This window comes from Dermacentor albipictus, chromosome 5 (assembly GCF_038994185.2).
Source record: "Dermacentor albipictus isolate Rhodes 1998 colony chromosome 5, USDA_Dalb.pri_finalv2, whole genome shotgun sequence".
Classification (NCBI taxonomy): Eukaryota; Metazoa; Arthropoda; class Arachnida; order Ixodida; family Ixodidae; genus Dermacentor; species Dermacentor albipictus.
Window position 1 is genome coordinate 73,191,109 of NC_091825.1, and position 18,869 is coordinate 73,209,977.

At 45.2% G+C, this 18,869-nt stretch overlaps 1 protein-coding gene across 2 annotated transcripts in view; it reads left to right on the forward strand.

The window, feature by feature from the left end:
- Positions 1-18,869, forward strand: part of LOC135899727 (glutamate receptor ionotropic, kainate 2-like) — a 244,053-nt gene that overhangs the window by 131,165 nt on the left and 94,019 nt on the right. For both annotated transcript variants that reach the window (XM_070538452.1, XM_065429051.2), the window contains exon 4: positions 5,089-5,267. In XM_070538452.1, the coding sequence (XP_070394553.1) occupies positions 5,089-5,267 (179 nt within the window). The remainder of the gene's footprint in view (positions 1-5,088; positions 5,268-18,869) is intronic.

Sequence of the window (18,869 nt, forward strand, 5' to 3'; positions counted from 1 at the left end):
ACACCAGGGTAGAAAGTGAATATTACTGTTGATTTTGTCAAATGTCCTTTAGCTGACGTGTTTCGGAGTCGGACATTATCAGACATGTGGCACCCAGGGTTGTATCATTTGCCCTTTCTATTCTTGAGTGTGTGTTGTTTTGGTTTCGCCACGTCGCTCTCATCCAAGTAAATTTGACTATAGCATTCGATAAAGTCAGCCATATTTTCATTTTCTTTTTCAACTGCCTAATCATGTTAGTATAGGCAGTATCCTGCCTACCGGAATGCACATGGGCTATTGACAGGTGGAATAAGCCGAAATGTAAATGTTCGTTTTATATTCATGCTGCTGTGATACACATGTGCACACTTCCACCTTAGTTTTCTCTATATATAAGCGTTGTGCCTCAGTGTCATTTCGCAGAACATGGTGACGGGCTTTAATTATGGCTCTCTATTAGTCAACGCCCTCGATCGTGCGGTAGGTGTTGCGTTTTTATGCTCAGGAAAAAAACGTGTCGGAGAAGCGATATCTTTAACGCAATATTTTTGTTGATCCATTGGCATTCCCATTAATTATGGTAAGCCCCGAATACTCTCGCTGGGTTGGTCTATCGCAGGTGGCCGGTCTTCTCCTGGAATATTGGTGCTCTACGTTATCTCGATCGATTTCGTAACAATAGCTCACATTGGTGTGATTGTTCCACAAAACTTGGGTGTGCAGCTGAGGCCACTGGTCCCAGAGAACTGTTTCTCGTCGCAAGAGCAACAGATTGCAGTACTTGTTTCACTGCCACACTGTATTTGCTTCATGTCCTTCATTGCGCATGCAAGAACATTTAACTATTCCACAGGGGTCTTCGCCTGCATGCTTTGGCAGTCCGTCCGGGTAGGAGCCGACGCGGCAGGATATTTGGTTTGCTTTTTTGCCTGAGCGGGCTGGCGTGGACCTTTCACGTTTGTTTATAAGGCATTAGGCTTGCTCTCGATATGCTTTCGTGATGCTACACATCCATTTTCACGCATGGTTGCTCAGTGTCACATCTCATCTTTTTTTTTTTTGCCTTCCCGTGTTGTATTCTACATCGTTTAAAATTATTCTTCCTAGGGCTTCCAAAAAACTTGCTGAAGCAGTTTCGTTTCTTCAAACCTGGTTTTCAAATAACATTTACCTAGCTTTAGTCACAAGGTATTAATTGGAGATGTAAAGCATGTGTGTTTTTCAATACCAGTATATTGTACTACATTTGTAAATTGCTAATTTTATGATGTATTAATTCGCGCTAAGAAAACGTGTGTGTTTGGGGGTAAGAACATTCTTGTTTAATCTTGATGCCTCCATACTTCTTGAGAGGACGTGGCTGCATATTAACTAATTGGTTATTCCATGACAAACAAATTGTAGAATATGTAAAATTCGAGAAAGTATTGAACATTGCTTCGTTCAGTCTGATTTATTTTGGCAGTTCTTACTCGGAAATTTTACAACGAAGAGTGGAAAGGACTTGGAAATTAAGTTTACTCTTATCAGGTAATTTGACGCGACGAAAGACAGTACCATGCCTTATGATCTCATTTTCTTGCAATATAATCACTGGAAACAACACGTGTAGATGAAATGCTCAGCCACCGCGGGCAACGAGGAACATCTTCCAGGAATAAATAATTCTAATACACAGGATATATGAGTGTTTTTGACTGGTTTACGTATTCTACTTGTAGTGAAATTTGCCTATACCATTTTGAAATTTGCCTTTACCATATACCATTTCATGAGAGTAAGTGCTTCCTTTCTTCTTCGCTGTAATAAAGGAAAAAAAATTCCCCTGGGGAGTTGCGTTACGGCACTGGATTTGTGATCGAGAGATTTGACGTTCGAATACCGGTACTGACACGGCCGCTGTATCCAGACACGATTTGGAATAAGTTCCAAAAGTTTTTCCATTAAAATATTCATGCCATTTTCTATCACTAATTGCTTCTGTGTATTTTGGCGAAATCGTCCGAAACGCATTATGTATAACAAGAAAGTTCTTCAACCACTGAAAATAAATTTTGGTATGTGCAAATTACGAACAAGTTCAAACAGAACACAAACATGTACATCGCGTACCCACCAGAAATATGGTGAACAATGCCGTTTCAAAACACATTAGGCAGTGAGAAAAAAAGAAAGAAACATCTGGGGCTCCAAAAAATTTCTGATTACTCTAATGTGAAAGAATATTAACAAGTCATCAGACATATTTAAAAAACCTAATTCGAAGCTGTTTCCAGGGGCTCCTGCCAACATATCTAATGATACATATACGTATAATAAAAGGATTAACTCATTAAAATTATTAGAGATATACACGGGGAAATTTCTTACCAAACGCGAGCACATATGCAATCTACAGGCTTACTATTACGCAGAACGTTGTGCGTCTATCGGGTGCTTAAGTCGTTATCGTAATTTTAGTTACTCCAATCTTTCGTGTCACTTGGAACCGAGGACGCGCAGTGTGTCTTCGTTCATTTCTTGTCGGGTGCAGCCACCTTCTGTGTACATTTCTTTTTTTTCCAATACAGCGTATGCTTTCTGCTTACTGTATGAAGCATGTTCGAGTCGCTTTGCGTATCTTCACCAAAAACGTTTAACTGTGACATCGATCAAACGCTCGAGCTCGCCTATCAGTGCTTACCGTTTCTTCCTGCAACCGTACTTCACAAACGTTTAGTCCTCGTCGATTTCGTGCCGCTTGTAACACACACACACACACGCACGCATATATATATATATATATATATATATATATATATATATATATATATATATATATATATATATATATATATATATATATATATATATTGTGCCAGCTCATCTCACGGCGGCATCGAGAATTCTTGCAGGAATTTTCTTCGTCCACTCCGTCTTTCCTTCTTTCGCCACCGATTCTCTGGTATACTTGCCTCGGTCTTGTCTTGTACGCTCTACCTTTTCTTTCCTTTTTTTTCTTCCCACGGTATTCATCGGTTTCCACTTGGCTCCGGCTTGGTTATTGATCTCCCCGTTGCGCCGCACATGAGTCGAGCAGCCGGGGTGGAAATCCCTCTCCTTGTCGGACAGGCGGCCGACTGAGAAAGGCGGCCCTTATGACAGGAGAAGTACTTTTGGCCGACGCTCTGACGTGGGATGAGCGCGAACACCGCTGCAGGCCGTGTCCCACTGTGCTGCAGATGCGCAGTATTGCTGTTCTGTCGCGAACAACTTAATTTCGAAAGGTATACGTAGCAGCGTTTGATGTGTTCCTGTGTTCTTCAAGCCGTTGCGAAAGTAACTGTCGTGGTAGTGAACCCCAAAATCAATGTCGTCTATTCTTTAGTTGTCTGTGCTTCACTTCAGAACAAATCTGATATTTTCAACCATGCTGCAGTATTTCAGTTCATGTGGTTTACCAAACTGCACTGGCAAATTAATTTCTTTTCACTGATATCGCTGGAATCGTTAGTTGAGCTGAAAATCTTTAATTACGGAAGAAACTCTGTTACACAGGAAACCACTTTGCGTTATGAAGAAAACGTAGTGAGCACTCTACGGAGCACTACATCAGTTGTTTGATTGTCTGAAAAAGATTGTCAGCTGTTTGATTGTTCAAAAATCTAAAATGCAGAATCCCTCTGTTCGGGTTTATTTATTTATTTATTTATTTATTTATTTCCCTGACGCCTGGTCTTAAATGTTATATACCTAAGAGCTCTACTTTTCTAGTATGTCAAAAAGAGATGTAGGCAGTACAGCAACTGGCATAATTGGATCAGTTGTCCCTTACGGTGCGCGATTGTTAGTGAAAATGCATTATACAAATCGGTTGCGTCATGATCATCAAAACGTTACAAACGTTCGTTCCTTTTGATGAACAGCTTCCCTGAGGTGTGCCATATACACAATTTTTCGTCTGTGTCTAATCACGCTTCAAAGAAGTCATCAGTGTAGAAACCAGAACAAATTGCGTAATGCCTGAATCGCCTTATATAACCACTGCACTGAAATTGGCTTTTTTACCTCAATAATGGCGTTTGCCACTGTGCTTGTAAGTTTAATACGTAAATAAATAGTGATATGGGAAGCAGGAAGCCAGCACATCTCCCATATGCAGTGATTGTGTTTGCTTGCTGTTAGAACCTGAAAAGACGTTATAAGCGTTCTGTCGACATAATGCGCCTTTTAACGCGAAACTGCCATTTGGTGTGCTATAAAGACGTAGGAACCACGTTTGATTGTCGCAGATGTAATGGAATTATGGTTACAGGCAGATTGCGCAGAGCCTGTATCCTCTGAATTGAATTTATGTCTTGCGTAGTAAAAGCCAACTGTCCGTAGCCAAAGTGCGCCTCCATTTTCCAGGCACGTTTATGCGCTATTTCTCTTCCGCTCCTGGGGATGTATCATTATCCCTTTTAAGCAACCCTTTAGCCAAGGGAACGTAATGATAACTTAAGTACTTATTCCAGGAAAGTTTCTATGCAGGAAGTTAGCTATTTCAGCAATTCGCCTAATTTTTGTAACATCATGCGCTGTTTTTATTTAAACACTGCGGTACGTGCGCCTATAAGATTGCGTGTGGTTCTTTTATCGTTGTTTGTCTTTACCATATCGTTTTTGCCTTCCACAATGCAGGATAGCGAACAGCACGTATCGTCGTGAACCTCCTTGTTCTCATATATATGTATATGTATATATATATATATATATATATATATATATATATATATATATATATATATATATATATGCATTGTGCATCTTTATACAAGATACATAGTACCTTGATATGTCATTCTAGCTTACTCTTACTACAATCTACAAAGAAAGTGACATATGTGCAGTATATGATTGTTCTCTTGTATTTCCCCTTTAATGGAGGTCATCGACTGGAATAAAAATATTCCTTTTTTTATAGATAGACTCCTAGGAGAACGAAAAAAAAAGATAAAAAAAGTCAACTGTTGCGCAGTGGCTTCGCTGACATAGGTAAAGGCTTACGTGTGCTTCCAAGTAGAGTAATGCGCCTCAGTTTTGCTTGCTTTTATCACATTTCAACGTCGCGCATATTCATCGCAGCGCTTCTCCGGCTTCGAGAACTGCTGCGCCTGTCGTCAACGGGAGACATCACGTTTCAGCTGCGCCAGTGCTCGCCGGGTGAGGAGCTGCGCAAGGTGTTCCGCGAAGTGGGACGGCGTGGCGAATCGAACATCCTGTTGGACGCCCCCACGCACCGCGTTAGGGAGTACCTGAAGCAGGTGAGGCTGCACCTTGGCACTCGTCTTGTGTTCCCCTTTCTGTACGTATTTGCAGCGCTGCTTCCCTACCATGAAGTTTCCATCTATACTCGATGAAGGGATACGCGAGAGCCCCGATAGGAAATTTTCAGTGAATGTTTCTATATGGGATATTTCTCTGTACATGTTCTTTAGGGATGTTGGCACATTTAGGCGGTGTTAGCTACTCGTATTCGCGTAAAGTTGTTACATGCTAAAATTAAGAAAATTAGTCATTAGTGAACGAGAGCACGATCACAGGAATAAAACTTCACATAAATCACCTCTAAAGGTGCTGACAACGGACCTGACAGGAAAGAAAGTGACACACACACACACACACACACACACACACACACACACACACACACACAAACACACACACACAAACACACAAACACACACACACGCACACGCACACACACACACACACACAAGCACGCACACGCACACACACGCACACACACGCACACACACGCACACACACACACACACACACAGATAGAGATAGAGACGTGTATATATATATATATATGTTAGTCGAAAACCGTGGGGCCTGATTTTCTTAATCATAGCTTAATCACTCATTTCTATAATTCAACTAGTATGGAAAAGTAATTTCGCCTATGGCGGCCTTGGTGTCGGTACATGTTAGCTTCTTATGGTACGATTAATTAAAATCGGGCCCCCCGGTTCGCTTTGTTCTCATTGATTACAACACAAGGGTCTCGAATGCGGCAACATTGATGCCGTCAGATAGCAGGTGTCGGTTTATTGACCAGTTGCCGTCAACCAAATAGAACACGTATTCATGACGCCTGGGGCAGGAAGGATGCTCCACAACCCCAGCCTATATTCGTAAATGAAGGCACTGCCTAACACTCCCAGGGTTAGTTCTAGCAGTAACACATAAATACCCCAGAAAGTGGACGGGAGGGCGGCGCCAGCGGTAGCTCAGCTGGTAAGGATATCACACGCGTAAGGCGAAGGCGTGCGTCCGTGTGCCACCTGTGGGCTATTGTCCTCTTTTTTTTCATCCACTTTTATTTACATAAATTTATTATTTCTTTATTTCAATTAGTAATGTCCCCTATGTTGTCATTGATGTCTGTGTTTGTTGGCTTCTTGTGATATATATATGCAAGTTTGAAAATTTATGCTACAAACCAACGACAGGTATTAGAAAGAGCGTAATAAATTCAAGTATTATTCCCCGCTAGCAGATAAAAGTGTATTTGTTGCAGTTGTATAGCTGCCAGTGAAGTGAAGGTGTTGGCAAAAAGCGAGTTCATTCTGCTCTTCCAATTTCTGTGCACTACTTTCTTTTACAAGGGAGCAAGTGATAAGGAAAGAAGACGGTTAACCAAGATATGCGTGATAGGCTACTGGGCAATGTACGACGGTAAAAATCAGAAAAAGAAATACGGGAAGAAAGCGAGAGATCCAGTCGGCATCACGCGCCACGCACGCTTAAGATCCATAGTTCTCCTTGACATTCGGTCCTTCGAAGAATGCACGTTTTAGGCGTAGATGCGTGCTGCCGTGTGGTGTGGCAGCCTGTGTTATTCGCGCGATATTCGCACTTACTCTCATCTCTTGAGCCTTGTCAGTGGATGTAGCCATTTGTGCCTTCCTGGTTGTACTGCTAATGAAAACACATTGCGAGGTTTATGTCATAACCTCAGTCGCAGGTAACTGCATTAGTTCGTCCAGTTTAGTTTTCTAAACGTTCTTTCTGCGGTTTAGATTGTAAAAGAAATCACCCGGTTCCTTACCTTATCCCCTAAGACGACTTGAAGGCGAAAGCCCAAGTGCCTATGCATTAAAGGTGGACACATGACGTACAGATTTCCCTTAATTCGCGCAGTCTACTTCGCTTAGCCATCCCTCTGAATTTGCTTGCGCACCCTCATAATTCACTTAGTCATTGCCCTAATTCAGTTACTCATCCTCTTAATGCACTTAGTCATCAGCCTTAATTCTCCTAATTTACTTCGCTTAGTCGTCTCTCTTAATTCCAAAGCTCGAGTGTTCGACTACTACCCAAGGTGGTGGGTTCGAATGTTTTATTAAACTGTACTTTAATGAAATGTGTCTAATTAACTTCGCCTTCATTAGCAGCAAAGGTCGTGAGTTCGACTCCCCCCAAATCTCGTTGGTTCGAGTGCCTTAATTACCTATATCTTAGTTACATTCATTCTCATTAACTTTGCCTTAATTACCACCAGTGACTCCCACCAAAGGTGGAGGGTTCGTGGCCTTTTTGCACCGTTGGTGTCGTCGATGGGTTTTCGCTCAATGACTTTGAAGGTTGATTGAGTGATGAGACATATAGGGCTTCACACCAATAAAATGCATTGCAAGCAGTGGCATGGCCACTGGATAACAAAAAAAAACCAGAAAACCACTGGATAAAAAAAAAAGGCGCAGCCTGCCACGTCAGGCGGGCTGCAATGGGAACGAATGTCTCAGCCGTAGTTGCATTCTCGGCCGCTTGGCTGGGCCGATCGGCGCTAGCTCTCAAGGACGGGACGCGCCGGACGACAGACCCCGACTGATGGCGCCACGGCGGATGCAGCGTTTTCGATGCACGCGGCAGGCCGCACCTTTCTTTTTTATCAAGCAGCCGTGGCAGTGGTACGTGCTGCGTCGTTCATTTAAGTTTACGCTCTATGACTCCCTGAATTTCGTTTCGTCATCACAACAGCTGCCAGTTCTCCGACTTGACACTTTTCGTTTTAAGCAACCACTGTTGCGGGTGTTTATGATACACCGCTTAAAGGGATGCCGCCAGGACTTAATCACTTCAAGAAAGCGCCATAAGTTGTAGAAAGGCCCTCATGGCTCTTAAATACCAAGAGAAAAACAAAAGGAAGAAGCATGATTCCTCGCTTTTATACTGCGCCACTCAAGGGAAAACTGTCTGCGAGCTCCCGCCGCTCCTTTTTTTGTCGCTCTCTCTCTCTCTCTTTTATTGCGAGCTCCAGTCGAGTTAATTGCTGTTTTGAGCAGTTCCGCCCACTGTTTTTGCTTTGCATTCTGCGACGCGTGGCAGATGGCGGTATGTTAACGACCAATATTGGGCGGAGCGTAAGCGCGATCGTAAAAAAATAAAATTAAAAAAAAATAACAGTCTCGGGGCTCCTTCATCGCACCATAGGCGACGGCCGCCACTTCGCACGACGCACTTCAATAAAGCAGCGCCTCCCGCGAGACCGATGTGCCCTCGCGAACGAGCAAAGCGCACGGACTGTGCGGGCTGCCACTTTCGTCGGGCAATTCTGTGCCACTCCAGGCATGCCGAGAATGCATCGCACTGCAAACGACACCGGGCGACATAATTGCACTTTGGGCGACAGGGAGGCTTCGCCGAAACTGTCGATGGCACCCGCAGTGCTCGCTGCCGCGGGCTGCGTGTGTTCCCACTACGAGGGGCGTGTTTGGACTGACAGCTCGCTGCGAAGTGGGGTGGGAGCGAGTGCCATGTATCCACGATTAAGCGGCAAAAGTTGCGAGTGTAGCTTTAGGTCTGGAAAAAGCAATACGGTATTCTTCTGCATAGTCAGCGAGCATCACTAAGCGAAAAAGGCATCTATTCTGCTTCTTCTCATCGAATGAAGCAATCTAGCTCGCTTTGAAAAGTACACAAGTAATACCAGCCGAAAAGCAACGCCACGCACAGGGAAAGTACTCCAGAACCTTCCTCAATCGCCAGAAAGCGTCGCTGACTCTTATATGATGCGCGGAATGTTTAGCGACAGTATTCGTTTGCATGGATTCCGATGAGTTTCTGATGCACTTCTATAAGCGCTTTCATTAATGTTCCTGCTGACGTGGCATGCAACTTGAGTAACGGAAATTTCCTGCAGGAAATCGAATCTTCCTTACCGTACCGGTACTTACACACACACACACACACACACACACACACACACACACACACACACACACGCAGGCACACACACACACACACGCACATATATATATATATATATATATATATATATATATATATATATATATATTGCAACTCCGACCCGGCCCACAAATCCTCTATTGACCCTGCCTACATGTGGAAACCTGCTGGACATTGAAGTCGATGGCGTTCCTGTTAGATCTCTCGTTGATACAGGAGCGCAGCTTTCAGTTATGAGCGCTGCTCTCCGCAGCAGGCTCAAAAAGGTTCTGACCCCCGCCGTACCGTGCACCGTGCGAGTCGCCGATGGGAGTACGTCACCTGTCCTTGGAATGTGCACAGCACGTGTGACCATTGGGGGCCATTATACCGTTGTTCTATTTATCGTCCTTGAACACTGCCCACACGACCTAATTCTCGGCCTCGACTTCCTTTCGAAACACTCTGCCCAAATTGACTGCTCCGCAGGTGTTGTACAGTTGGACCTGCCGCTTCCTGCCGACGCAACCACTTGTGCTCCACACCGCTTATGTGCTGCTGAATTTGCAAGGCTGTCTCCACAGGCTGCTACAAATCTCCTGCTGACGCCCTGTCCTCCCGTACCTGATGGCGAGTACGTCCTGTCGCCGCTTACTGACGTGGTTTTGTCGCGTAATATTGCCCTACCGAGCACCTTAATTCGGATCCGCGAAAACTGCGCTCGCGTGCCCATCCTCAATTTTGGGTTCTCGTCACATGTTTTGCCACACGGTATCGCCATAGCGCATATCACTCCTTTGGAAGAATTTCAGATTTCTTTTTTGACCTCTGAATCCTTCCTCAGTACGAACGGACCTTTGTCATCCACTCCTTCGTACTCGACGCCTGCGGACGATGTTTCTAAGATGATCGCCCCCGACCTTCCTTCCGAGCAAACAACAGCTCTTCGTCATCTCCTGTCATCTTATCGGGACATCTTTGATTTGGACGACCGTCCACTTGGCCAGACATCTGTTGTCACGCATCGCATCAACACCGGTGACGCCAGCCCCATTCATAGGCGGCCATATCGTGTCTCGGCAACAGAAAGGGCCATCATACAGAAAGAAGTAGACAGGATGATGGACAAGGACATCATTGAACCCTCCAGTAGCCCGTGGGCATCACCGGTTGTCTTAGTAAAGAAAAAAGATAACTCGTGGCGCTTCTGCGTTGACTACCGTCACCTCAACCGGATAACAAAGAAGGATGTTTATCCCTTGCCTCGCATTGATGACGCTCTTGACTGCCTTCACGGATCCCAATACTTTTCATCTATTGACCTCCGCTCCGGCTATTGGCAGATTAGCGTCGATGAGATGGACCGCGAGAAAACCGCCTTTGTCACACCGGACGGTCTGTACCAATTTAAAGTCATGCCCTTTGGATTATGCAATGCGCCAGCTACATTCGAGCGCATGATGGACTCTCTCTTGCGCGGCTTGAAGTGGTCTACATGCCTGTGTTACCTCGACGATGTGATTGTGTTTTCGCCGAACTTTGAGAGCCACCTGCGGCGCCTCACAACCATACTCTCCGTGTTTCGCAGGGCTGGCCTTCAGCTAAACTCCTCCAAGTGCCATTTCGGTCGCCGTGAAATTAACATGCTTGGTCATCTCGTCAACGCCGCCGGAATCCAACCTGATCCACAGAAAGTTCACGCCGTGCGAAATTTTCCTGTACCTTGTTCAACGAACGATGTCCGTAGTTTTCTGGGCTTATGCTCTTATTTTCGGCGATTTGTGAAAAATTTTGCGGACATCGCTCACCCTCTCACTGACCTTCTTAAGAAAGACGCCTCTTTCTCTTGGGGACCGCTACAGGAGAAAGCCTTCTCTACCCTGATTGAGCGGCTTACCACTTCCCCGATTCTCTCCCACTTTGACCCTTCTGCGCCCACTGAAGTACGAACTGACGCGAGTGGTCATGGCATCGGCGCTGTCCTCGCTCAGCGTCAACAGGGCCAAGACCGTGTCATCGCTTACGCTAGCCGCCGCCTTTCCACGCCCGAGCGAAATTACTCCATTACTGAGAGAGAATGTCTCGCGCTCGTATGGGCGGTCGCGAAATTTCGCCCGTACCTTTTCGGTCGGAGCTTCTGCGTTGTCACCGACCATCACGCCCTCTGCTGGCTCTCCTCTTTGAAGGACCCAACTGGACGACTTGCACGTTGGGCATTGCGCCTACAAGAATATACATTTTCTATTATATATAAGTCAGGACGCCTGCATAAAGACGCTGACTGCCTGTCCCGCAATCCCGTGGATCAACCGGACGATACCGATGCAGACTCGGACATCAGTATTCTGTCCCTCTCCGGCTTCCTCCACATTGGCGACGAGCAGCGCAAGGATCCTGTTCTTCGAACACTTATGGAACGCCTAAGCTCCTCGCCCAATGACCCGTCCCTTCGGATGTTCACCTTGCGCGATGGAACTTTATACCGTCGTAGCGTTCGTCCTGACGGCCCGGAGCTCCTCCTAGTCGTCCCCAAGCACCTTCGACTCACCGTGCTCCAGCAACTTCATGACGCTCCTACTGCTGGACATCTGGGCGTCACTCGTACTTACGACCACCTGCGGCGCCGCTTCTTCTGGCCTGGCATTTATCGCTCTGTGCGCCGTTATGTCGCTTCTTGCGACCTGTGTCAGCGCCGGAAGACGCCTGCTATGCCTCCCGCTGGTTTGCTTCAACCCATTGATATACCTACAGAGCCCTTCTTCCGTGTGGGCCTCGACCTCCTTGGTCCGTTTCCAATTTCCATCAAAGGAAACAAATGGATTGCTGTAGCAACCGATTATGCCACTAGATATGCCATCACACGAGCCCTGCCAACCAGCTGCGCTACAGATGTCGCCGACTTCTTACTAAAAGACGTCATCCTGCACCACGGCGCCCCGCACCTCCACCAAAATGTTGCGGGAAGAAAGCAGGCCCACGAGTGTAAAATAACTTATATTTACAAAATGATGGATATGGCGTTCAGGCAACCGCCAGACTTCGTCTTTCTCTAGTCTAATTCAACGTCTTCCTTCACTTCACCGTAACATCATATATGTGCGTGTGTGTGTGTGTGTGTGTGTTTGTGTTTGTGTGTGTGTACGCTACAGTGCGGCCCAAGTTATGCAGGAATATTTTATTCACTCATTTAAGCCTATGTCACACAGCACGCCCAAGCATTTTCCCAGACTACGCTGAACAACGAGAACTTCAACATTTCCTTGACATTTCCCCGAAAATGTCAATAACACTGAAAAAGTGAAAAATAAAAGGCGACACAGATGCACCAACCGAACAACGCACTAGTGATGTCACGACAGAGGCCTAGGCATACTGTAGAGTGTATCGTTTTACAGCCTGTATGGTAGAATCCCTTACAAAATGCTCTCTTAAATGCGCTTTCTCTTTGGTAGCTTTTTTAAATTGTATAGCTGGTCACCATAGCGAAAGCACTCGTGCTGATCCCTTAAGATAATCAAGGAAGTTTATGAAGGGCATGTTTTTAGGTTGTGCCTTGGTCAGGTATGAATACTAATCTGCGCGTGTGTGGTGTGGTGGACTGCCACTTCCTCTCAACTAAGAGACAAGAAACGATCGGATTCAGCGCCAACTAGCAGGGCATGGCTCTCCAGCCAACAGCGTATCACGGCTTAACACGGGTTTTCGAGGGTGGAGCAAAAGAAGAGAACAAGAAATTCAAAGTTTTTGGAAGCCTGGCGCTGCACTGGGTGCTAGAAGTTAGGCTGTCTGGCTGTGGGCTCGAGCTTCTATATTTCAGCGGAACCAGAACAACCATCCAGGGGCTAGTACGGAGCCGATCCGACATCTGTACTACCTTTTGGCCTGCGGTCTTCGGTGTCCAGGAAGAATAGGACTGAAGAAATAATTGTGATCAGTCACAACTACTAGTTACTATCGGTGCAGCTGAAGGGCGTCGGTCGCCTGAGGAAAAGTCGCTGCGGGGTTCTTCAGGGCCCTATCTGCTCCTCTAAAGCGTCGCAGGACCAGTGGACGAAATCCTTCTTGCCTTCCGCCTCATGCTAAACCTAACAATTGAGGCTACAAATAACAATTAGGTATCATATACTACATTTAGTGAAGTGGAGTGGAACTTGTAACACTAGTATTCTGCATATAAACTTTTTTAAAACAGGGTTGAAGTGCCTCAGACAGGCTGGCCAACGTTTCGATAGGTGGACCTATCTTCGTCAAAGGCAGCCTCGTCATCCTCGGCGTGTTAGTTTTAAAGGGTTAGTGCAGTGACGTCACGTGCGGGTGTTGTCGCTGACGGCTGGTTTTAAAGAGAGAGATTACAAGAGGGAACAGGCGTTGTCCTCCGACGTCTGTGAGCCTCATTCTCAAGACGAAGGGACAAGAGCGTGAGAGTGGGCACGCGGGGAGGAAAGAAAAGAAATAGAAGCAGAAAAAAGGGGGAAAAAAGGGGAAAAAAAAGCAGGGGAGAGCCAAGGCCGTACCAAGACACAACAAAGGGGGGGGGGTGAAAGAAAAAGAAAGAGAAAAATGAAATCTTTTAAGAAATACGGGGGCTTGGGAGCGTGTTGGGGATGTGAAAGGTTAGGAGGTATTCAGGGGAGTCGTTGGCGGCATGTTTTTGAGGCATTAGAACGGCCGGTCAAGCAATAGGTCGAGTAATTTTGAAATAGTTAAGGTGGCGGCGAGGAGTCTGCGGTGCAATGTGTGGGGTGACTGAAAGGCAGCGGCATGGTCTTTCAAGGGGCACTGCCCCACGCGCTTAACGTAGGTGTCGTTACGGCGGCATCCAGAAGGCGATACTCCGGGTTGAGGCGCCGAAAAAGGCATATTGACTTCGGAATGTGTTGTCGAGGGGGTTTCAAAAAAAAAGAAGACTAAAAAAGGGGGGCAGGGGGAAGGGGAGGGGCGAAATCGGTATAGCAAACAGGAGGGTGACGCGTGCAGAAGCGGGCGCGGGCAAGTGTACATGGAAGAAGGGGATCGTACACTTGGTGTAGACGTAAAATCCTGAAAGCGTACATTAAATTGAGTAGTAGGCAGGAAATTTTTTTTCCTTCTCCCCCTTTTTCGGAAGGAGGTAAAACGTCCGGCAGTTTTGTTGCTTGGTTTAAGAAATTTGTATTCTGATGGTGTTATCAATTCATCAGCCAAAAGTGATTTCAGCCTGTTGGTAATTGTCAACATAATGCCTCACTTTCACTTTTGAATATCCTCAAAGAACACTGCGAAGAGCAAATCGAAACTTTTAACCACAGACTTAGGAACATAACCCTGACACCAGATGAGAAGAGAGATTTAGAACATTACGGCGAAAAACAATCTAGAAAATTGGTTCAAAAATAAAGGAAAAAAGCAAATTTTAATCAAAAAACAACCTTCCAGCCAAACAGCCACCACACCCAGACAAGAGGGACCTCGAGCTTAGAAGGACCAGACAGTAAGGAAATTTCCACAGAACTAAACCGCTCCAATGTTATAGACATTTCTAAAACATTAAGTCAAAAAGAAATAGCCGTACTCAGCAAGGGCTTAAACTTTTGCCCCACGAACAACACAATAAATGAATTCGAGCTTCACAAGGACCTCTCAGAATTCTCCCAACGAATGCGTATCCGACACTTTTTTGCAGACACACCAGACACCGGGACGACACCACTTAGAGCCCAATCCACTTGGACTCCCGAACCAGAACAAGCCATAGAACTTGACATATACCTTAAAACTATCACTAAAGAAATTATAAGCCAATCCAAGACATCTAAGCGACCTAAAAACATAACTGCGTCGGAGAGTCATATCATTTCAAATCTGAGCTGCCGGAATGACATTGTTAATAAGGAAGCAGATAAGGGTGGAAGTATAGTTATTTGGCCAATAGAAAAATACAAGCACGAGGCTTACAGACAACTAAACAACCCAGAACACTACCGCAAACTAGATAACGATCCGACATTGTCCTATACAGTGACAATTACCAACAGGCTGAAATCACTTTTGGCTGATGAATTGATAACACCATCAGAATACAAATTTCTTAAACCAAGCAACAAAACTGCCGGACGTTTTTACCTGCTTCCGAAAATTCATAAAATTCCATCCGCTGAACTATACACTGCTATTATCCCAGGCCGTCCGATAGTATCAAACAACAACACCCCGACAGAGAGCATCTCCACATTCCTTAACCACTACCTTGGTAACTTGCCGAAAACACTTCCGTCATTTGTACAAGATACGCCCCACCTGCTGAGAATTATAGAAGACATTAATACTAAAGGCACACTACCCCACAACACAATTCTCGCAACACTAGACGTCACGGCGCTGTACACCAACATTCCAATCCCTGATGGTTTATCTTCGATAAAACAAACGCTGTCTAAACACAGTGCACAACACTCTACTGAAGTTTACCTGTCTCTCCTTGAATTAGTTCTCACACATAACTACTTCGAATTTGAAGAGAGTTACTACCTACAGATACATGGTACAAGCATGGGTACGCCTTTTGCACCAACCTACGCGAACATATTTATGGGGATTCTAGAAACAGATTTCCTATCGCGCTGCACTACCAAGCCCCACACATACCTACGATACATAGACGACATACTCATAATCTGGGGACATGGCCAAGACAGTCTAGATAAATATGTATCCTTTCTAAATTCTGTTCACCCAACAATAAAATTCACATCAGAATCCTCAACTGAGCGCATAAACTTTCTGGACACAACAATATACATTGACAATGGTGAACTAAAGACAACGCTGTATAGGAAACCTTTCGACAAACAACAGTACCTAGAATATACCAGCCACCATCCCAGACATTGCAAACAAGGCATCTTTAAAGGCCAAGCCACACGACTACGTCGCATTTGCGTTGAAAACCAAGACTACATCGATAGACTCGATCACCTTAAAGAAACGCTATCAAACAGGAACCACCCAAACAGTGACCTTCAAACAGCTTACATCGCTGCAACCAAACTTGATCGAGCCGAGGTCCTCAAGCCCCGCCCGAAGATCACAAGAACAACAACGCCTCTTCTTACTACTAAATTCTCAAACGCGCTCCCAAACGTGAATAACATCCTAAGTAAATACTACCCGATTCTCACCAGCAACCAGAAACCTAAGAAGATTTTTCCCGACCCTCCCAGAGTAGCCTACAGACGCAACACTAATTTTAAAGATGTTCTTGTGCACGCCAAACTACAGAAAAAGAAGTTGGGAACCAATCCCTGTGGTCGCCCCAGGTGATCTACATGCAAACACATTCAATCCACTGCTACAGTAAAAAGTACAGCGTCGAATTACACACACACGGTAACTTCGGCTTTTACCTGCACATCAAGCAATGTAGTCTACTGTCTAGAATGCGCCGCTTGTAGCAAACAATACATAGGTGAGACCGGACAACAAATCAATACAAGACTCAATGGTCACCGCGCGGACACAAAACACAATTTACCCAAAGCAGTAGCCAGCCACTTTAACGAACATGGACATGTGTTTGACAAAGCAAGGCTCTATATACTACAAACAAATTTCCGTTCCCCTCGCGAAAGGAAGTACACGGAATCATACCTCATACACAAGTTTAATTGCATACACCCGACAGGAATTAATTTGGCACGCGGCAACTTAGAATCTTTAAAAGCTGTAACTTAAATCTGAAACTCTCATATCATCAACCAATACACAAAACACATTAGGCCACCAGCCAACTTTAATTCTTAACCTCACCTACTCTTTCATTTCGGAGGAAAAGGGGAAGGGAAAGGGAGAGGGGGAGAAGGAAAAAAAATTTCCTGCCTACTACTCAATTTAATGTACTCTTTCAGGATTGTACGTCTACACCAAGTGTACGATCCCCTTCTTCCATGTACACTTGCCCGCGCCCGCTTCTGCACGCGTCACCCTCCTGTTTGCTATACCGATTTCGCCCCTCCCCTTCCCCCTGCCCCCCTTTTTTAGTCTTCTTTTTTTTTGAAACCCCCTCGACAACACATTCCGAAGTCAATATGCCTTTTTCGGCGCCTCAACCCGGAGTATCGCCTTCTGGATGCCGCCGTAACGACACCTACGTTAAGCGCGTGGGGCAGTGCCCCTTGAAAGACCATGCCGCTGCCTTTCAGTCACCCCACACATTGCACCGCAGACTCCTCGCCGCCACCTTAACTATTTCAAAATTACTCGACCTATTGCTTGACCGGCCGTTCTAATGCCTCAAAAACATGCCGCCAACGACTCCCCTGAATACCTCCTAACCTTTCACATCCCCAACACGCTCCCAAGCCCCCGTATTTCTTAAAAGATTTCATTTTTCTCTTTCTTTTTCTTTCACCCCCCCCCCTTTGTTGTGTCTTGGTACGGCCTTGGCTCTCCCCTGCTTTTTTTCCCTTTTTTCCCCCTTTTTCTGCTTCTATTTCTTTTCTTTCCTCCCCGCGTGCCCACTCTCACGCTCTTGTCCCTTCGTCTTGAGAATGAGGATCACAGACGTCGGACGACAACGCCTGTTCCCTCTTGTAATCTCTCTCTTTAAAACCAGCCGCCAGCGACAACACCCGCACGTGATGTCACTGCACTAACCCTTTAAAACTAACACGCCGAGGATGACGAGGCTGCCTTTGACGAAGATAGGTCCACCTATCGAAACGTTGGCCAGCCTGTCTGAGGCACTTCAACCCTGTTTTTAAAAAAGTTTATACCACAGTGTGCCATTCCATCTGCCAGCCCCTTTCTTGTTTTTAGTCTTCTGCATGCCTTTTGTTGCCATGCCGTTATATACGGGTTGGTGATTGCTAGTGGTGATTATGGTGATTAGTGGTGGTGAACGCGAATTCTCTCGTAAAATATTTTTTCGCTGCTGATTTAGTCCGTCAAGTAAATAGTCATTCAGAGGCATAGGAGAAACGTCATTTTTCCATGGGCAGTGGGGGCCCGACCAGGTTTCCGAACTCCATATATATATATATATATATATATATATATATATATATATTTATTGGACTTGAAGAAACTTCACGTGACCTCGTAGAATTGTTCATTGAAGTGACGGCCTTATATAAGAATTTACAAGGCCTCATAGTAGGATTTACCAAGAAACTGGCGTCTCTCAGTGGTGTATTGTTCCTGCGTGTAATTGTCGTAAACTTCATTGTCACTAATACTGCTTCGCCTTTCCGGTGAAACTGCTGACTCCTTCTGTCTTTTTTTTTTCTTTTTCGGTGCGAGTATAAGCGCTCTTGTACATTACTGCTGTTGATGCTTATTTCGAGTGAATACAGCTAGGCCTCATTTTGGTTACTGGGTGAAGTATACAGGATGTCCCAATTATCATGCACCAAGACTGAAAAAAAAAACAAAGAGCAGTTGCGTTACTCGAAGAAAACACAGTGCAGATTGTTTCCAATACAGTGGAGTAGCCGCCAGTAACTATTTAGTTCCTGAAATTTAATTCTATAATTGCAATTATTATTTAATTCGAAAAGTGCTGTCCTAATTATGAAAGTGTCAATGAGGCATTTGTAGGCACCCCCAGGCACCCCCCTATGAAACCTAGCTGTTTTGTTTTCAGCGACGTACTAATTGGGTGTAATTTATTCCGACTGGCAAAAAAACCTCACAAAATATTCAAAAAATACCAC